Here is a 5552-nt window from a genome sequence, read left to right on the forward strand (position 1 = left end):
CTTTATTAGCTACAATCTCACAGTATTATATCTAATAACTAAGCAAAACACTAAACACAAAATCAAACAATAAAAGTGTCCGTTCATAGTACGTGATGCTCGAAGTTTAAGCCTTAATTTGACAGTGTCCTTTATAATAGCAGCAGATAAAATGTGAATAAACCCTGACAAAGAGAGATGTTAACTGCTGTCAAAACAGTGAATTTTCGTTCAGTTTAAAGTGAAAATGAATAATGACTTATGAATGCATTAAACTATGATGAGGCAGAAAGACCCTTTTGCTTACTGGCCCCAGGGGATCTGGTTCCGGTCGGGTCCAACTGAAACAAAGAGAGGGTTAGTTCATGATGTAGCAGTTAGCTTCAGCAACACGTGACTTATTCGGTTGTAGTGAGCGTTAGCATTCAGTTAAACCTTTAACCATCAGCAGTTGAATCAGAAAGCTTATTTCAAGTAAAACCATCAACATGGCTATCTGTAGCTCACCCAAGCAGAGCACTTATTAAGCATCAGATGGAAAGGAGGGGGAAAAAATGCAGTTACTGTTTGTTCCGTGGACGGAAGGCCTTCAGCTCTGTCCAGTTCTTAGCAGGCACGTCTTCGGTCCAGTCCGTCTGTCCAACAGCAACTCAAAGAGATTTGGATCAATCCAATGCAGCAATAAGAGGCGATTTACCAGGGGGTTAATCTTATAACTCATGGTAGCACTCGGGACGTCTCCCTTTTAGCTATGGTGGTTAGCAGGCAGCCACAACTGCGCCTCCATAGCGCTGCTCCGTCCCACAGGCGGTCAGGGTCCTGCCGCTTCTAGCGGCTTCTTCAGGGAACAGTGATCTGTTGTTCGACGGTTAACAGAGCGGGATTAGCTCTGCTGCAGCAGGATTCAGGATACACACGGTAAAATTTAAATGCTGTGTCCATGACATTCTGAATCACAGGAAAAAGGAGGTCTTAATTGGTCCAGCGAGCTCAGACTTCTCTGGAGGTCTTTTGGTTTCTACGTAGCATAGCCTTCAGCTGGAAGCACTTTGCCTAGCCTTTGAGCAGCACAAACCCACCAGCTAAATAGGACGCTAATATGGGGAGCTAGTGTTTTTAAAACCTACGCTGGAGGGGTTTGTTTTCAGAGCAGTGTAGTTCCGGTTACATCAGCAAGAGTGGACCGTAACTAAACAATATATAAGATATGTAATACTGATTAACATATTAAATAATCAGTGATTATGAAAAGGACTACATATCATATTGTCTACCTATCCTTTTGATGTGTGGGGTGAGATAAGGGAGTCAAGACACAACTTTGATATATGTATGTAGGTTTAATGTTTATGATAAATAAACAATGATGCAAATTAGATTTTTAAGAACCTTATATTTTCCATGTGACGATGCCTCTGCATATGAAAGGAACATGGTTTTAAAGCAGGTTTAAAAAAAATAATATAATCTCTGAAATTAAATCAAACAAGAAAGAAACTTCAGATTTTCTATTTAAAAAATAACAGTGAACCAGCAGGTGATGTCAGCATATCACTGAGAAAGTAAAGAGAGAAAAGAAACCAAGTCAGTAAGTGATACAGGAAGATGATGTTGGGAGATTCATTACTTTAGAGCTAATTCTTGTTGACAGCAAGTAATATCTGCAAACATGTTTATTGAAAAGAGATTCTATAGGAAAACTGTTGCAGACAAAACAGCCTCACAGCTGTAGATGTTATTAAAGGCAAATAACTTCCATGATAAAAGCAGTTTTTCTTCCTGTTTTGCTGCAATTATTTTTTTCCACCGAACCACAGAGGCTGTTTTTTTAAAGATATATAGATCTTTTATTTGTGTGAAACATGCTACTTCACTGTTTTGAATATTTAAATCATGAAATGTTCTAATTTAGCTACTGGTCAGAGAATTTGATACCAACAGTTTACATGGAACAGTTTCAGCAGAGGATAAAGGAAAGAACATCCCATTTAGGGAGGAAGAACAGAAGCAGAGGTAAGTTTTGAGCTCAATCTAGGTTCTTGGGTTTAACCTTTTTTTTAAATATGCTTAATTTTTACTTTTAAGGTTAACACAACTTTTTTTTTTAATCATTTATAAGTTTCAGTTTTTACTGTCTGCTAGGTTTCCTGTTTGACTTCAGCTCCTCTGCTCTTCCAGCAGTGTTTCTCTCTACAGTCGAGGGATTTTGCAAGTTTTAAATTTTGATTTCAAGTTGTTGAATTTCATTTTCCTACAACAGAGGAACAGTTTTTGAAGAACATAAATCATCTGAGAGCAGAGATGGAGTGGAGTCTGATTCTGCTCTTCCTGATGGGTAAGTTAATCCAAAGCAAAATCTGCTCACCGGTTACATTACAGAATGATTAAATACTGATATAGCTCTTTAACCAGTCAGAGGATTCCAAAATACTTCATAATTAGTCATTCACATGATGATGGTGTTAAGCTGCACTGTAACCACAGCTTCTCTGAGGCAGCCAGAAGCAAGGCCACTGGATTAGCATGGCAAGCAGAAAAGGTGGATGATTTGATCAATGACACAACGACTGAGCTGGACAGAGCAGAGAGTTGAACCAGCAACCCACCAGTTACAGAGCAAACTGCCCTTAGCATAAAAAGAAAAACAGACCAAGTTTTACTAAAAATGTTTTTGGACTTGTTGTTATTTATTTAGAAATAAAGCAACATGTTTTATACTTTCAGGTCAGAGTTGTTTCATCAACTGTCAGCTCTATGAGTATCACTACATTAATGAGGAAAAGACCTGGACTGAAGCTCAGCAGTACTGCAGAGAGAAACACACTGACCTGGCCACAGTGTCTAACATGACAGACATGAAGAGACTCCTCAATGACACATCAGGAAACATGACAGAAGCTTGGATTGGTCTGTATAATCAGACAGATGGTATCAGAAAATGGTACTGGTCTCTGCCTGGAGTGGAGTTCAATGAAAGTGAGACAAAATGGCACCCAGGAGAACCAAGTGATGTCACTAATGGAAATGAGAACTGTGGGCATTTGAATAAGAATCTTAACTGGACAGATACCAAGTGCGATCATAACTTACCTTTCCTCTGTTATGATGGTGGGAAACGATTTTACTGTAGTTTTAATGGCTTATCATGTAAAGTCAATGCAATGTGAGTTTTTTTCTGTTTACTCTACAGAAACTAATAGAACCCAGAAATACCACTTGATTAGAGAGGAGAAGACCTGGCAGGAAGCTCAGAGTTACTGCAGAGAGAAACACACAGACCTGATCAGTGGAATGAAGCAGCTACAGGATGGAGAACTGGAGAGAGTGATGAAGTTTGCAGGTATTTTTTCATTCTTTGGTCTGTTCAGAGACACCTGGAGGTGGTCAGATGGAAGCAGTTTCTCTTTCAGACACTGGAATGACCAGTTAAACAATCAGAAATACAACACTGATCGATGTGCTGTGGCTGTGTTTGATGATGAAGGCAGATGGAAGAATGACAGCTGTGATCAGAAAAAACCCTTCATCTGTTATGATGGTGAGCTGTTTTAATAAAACTTATCCTGTGTAGGATTTATTTTTATGTCCTATGTATGATTGTTTTCGTAATATATTTTGAAAGCATTTAACAATTCATTATTTGAACATTTATATCCCAATCATCCAATTCTATGTAAGTATTTAAAAAATGTGTAACTTGAAAAACCACAGTTTTAAAACATTCAGTCGTTGCCTCTGAATAATGATATAGTTAGTGACATATTATTTATCTTATCCATCACCTCTATGGCAGATAAAGTGATCCTGGTCAAAGAAAATAAAACCTGGGAGGATGCCTTATACTACTGCAGAGATCACTACCATGACCTGGTCACCATCACCAGCCTGGATGAGCAGAGATGGATCCAGGAGAAAGCCAAGAAGGCCTCGACTGATTATGTCTGGATGGGACTGCACTACGCCTGTACTCTAGATTTCTGGTTCTGGGTCAGTGATGAGGTGGTCAGGTATAAGAACTGGGCCTCAGGGGAACCAGTGGATGACTGTGACATGTCTGGAGCCATGGAGACAGGAGGAGGACTTAAGTGGAGGAAAATAAATGATCTAGAGGAGTTTAACTTCATCTGTTCTAAGGAATAACACTGATTGTTTTATAGATTATTTGTGTTCCTTTGTTCTGTGATACTGAGGATTTTGTAGAAAACATATTTTCAGTTAAAAAGCGTAAGCATAAGCAATTTTAATTATTAGTATAAAGATTATACTTTCAACAAACTACAGCACTTGCTTTAAACCTGTTATAGATTATCCTTTATTTCTGGTTTCTTTCTATGAAACATCTGCTTCTCTAAATAGAAAATGTTTTACTTTTCCTTTATTTTTATCAAGTTATCGTTATATTTATTAGCTGACTGTAAATAGGGGACGCTAGTGTGCAGTTACTTCAGGAATACAGAAAGAATAATATACCATAAATACAGTAATTATCAAATACATTATGAAAAAGTTAGCACACCTGTTCACTCATTAAATGTGTCTGACTCTTGATTTTTTAGTGTTTTCATTCCTTTTTTTATTTATCTGGAGTAGTTTTTTTTTTTTTTTTCATCGAGGCCTAATAACAGATTTTTAAAGGTGTGTGTACTGTCAGTTGTTATTCCCATTTAACAAGAATCATGGGCTTGGATTTTTCCACACATTTCTTGGTTAAAATTATAGGTGTGTCAAATACTAGAAACAAAACATTTTATTTGTTTATAATCGCAGATATTAAATATTTCATGTATTTCTAGACGAGGTTTGCTCCCATTGATGCACTGATTATTGACCACTCCTCCATACAGATGTTCAGATCCTTCAGGTTTCAGGGCTGTTTCTGGGCAACATGGACCTTCAGCTCCCTCCAAAGATGTTTTGATTGGGTTCAGGTCTGCAGACTGGCTAGGCCACTTCAGGACCTGGAGCTGCTTCTTATGGAGCCACTGCTTAATCTTTTTTTTATTTGGATCCTATTAGGTCCCTCAAGGTGGTTATAGCCTTCCTGTGGTCCAAAAAAAAATAATTATGTGTAAATAACATAAAAATATAAATAAAGTAAAAAAAAAAAAAACAGAAAAGTATTTGCATTGGAAAACAAACAAACAAACAAACAAAAAAAAAAAAACTACAAAAGACCTTTTAAAAAGGAGGGAGGAGAGTACATTGTCATTTTTTCAGTAACCTCACTAAGCGACCTTTGGTTTTTCTTTGGTTAAAGAATTTTTTTTCTTTTTATCTCTGAGATGTGATGGAAAACAAATCCCTGCATTTGGGCCTCTGTTAAAATCAGTTCTTCTCATAGAAACTGAATTGTGCCTGAGGAACACAGGAGAATCTGAACTCACTGGGTGAGACACACTGTGACACAGTGGTGACAAATCTCACTAGAACTGTTTTTCACATAGAAAAACAGGCTGTTGGTCGATCAGAACTGTGTGCATAAACATTAAAGGGTTGCCTGTAGATTTTCCTTTATCTTTAACTGAGACAGTTACAGTAGATCTAATTTTTAGAGAAAGTTAATTTCTACCTGA

At 37.5% G+C, this 5552-nt stretch overlaps 1 protein-coding gene across 1 annotated transcript; it reads left to right on the forward strand.

The window, feature by feature from the left end:
- Positions 1 to 3333: 3333 nt before the first annotated feature.
- Positions 3334 to 4254, forward strand: LOC107093266 (lithostathine-1-beta-like; the record flags this gene model as incomplete). Its single annotated transcript, XM_015388234.1, has 2 exons — positions 3334 to 3517; positions 3773 to 4254. Coding segments are annotated over 2 exons (531 nt in total), but the record flags the coding sequence as incomplete, so codon positions are not given.
- Between the last annotated feature and the right edge of the window lie 1298 nt (positions 4255 to 5552).

This window comes from Cyprinodon variegatus, unplaced genomic scaffold (genome assembly GCF_000732505.1).
Source record: "Cyprinodon variegatus isolate N-32 unplaced genomic scaffold, C_variegatus-1.0 Scaffold417, whole genome shotgun sequence".
Lineage (NCBI taxonomy): Eukaryota > Metazoa > Chordata > Actinopteri > Cyprinodontiformes > Cyprinodontidae > Cyprinodon > Cyprinodon variegatus.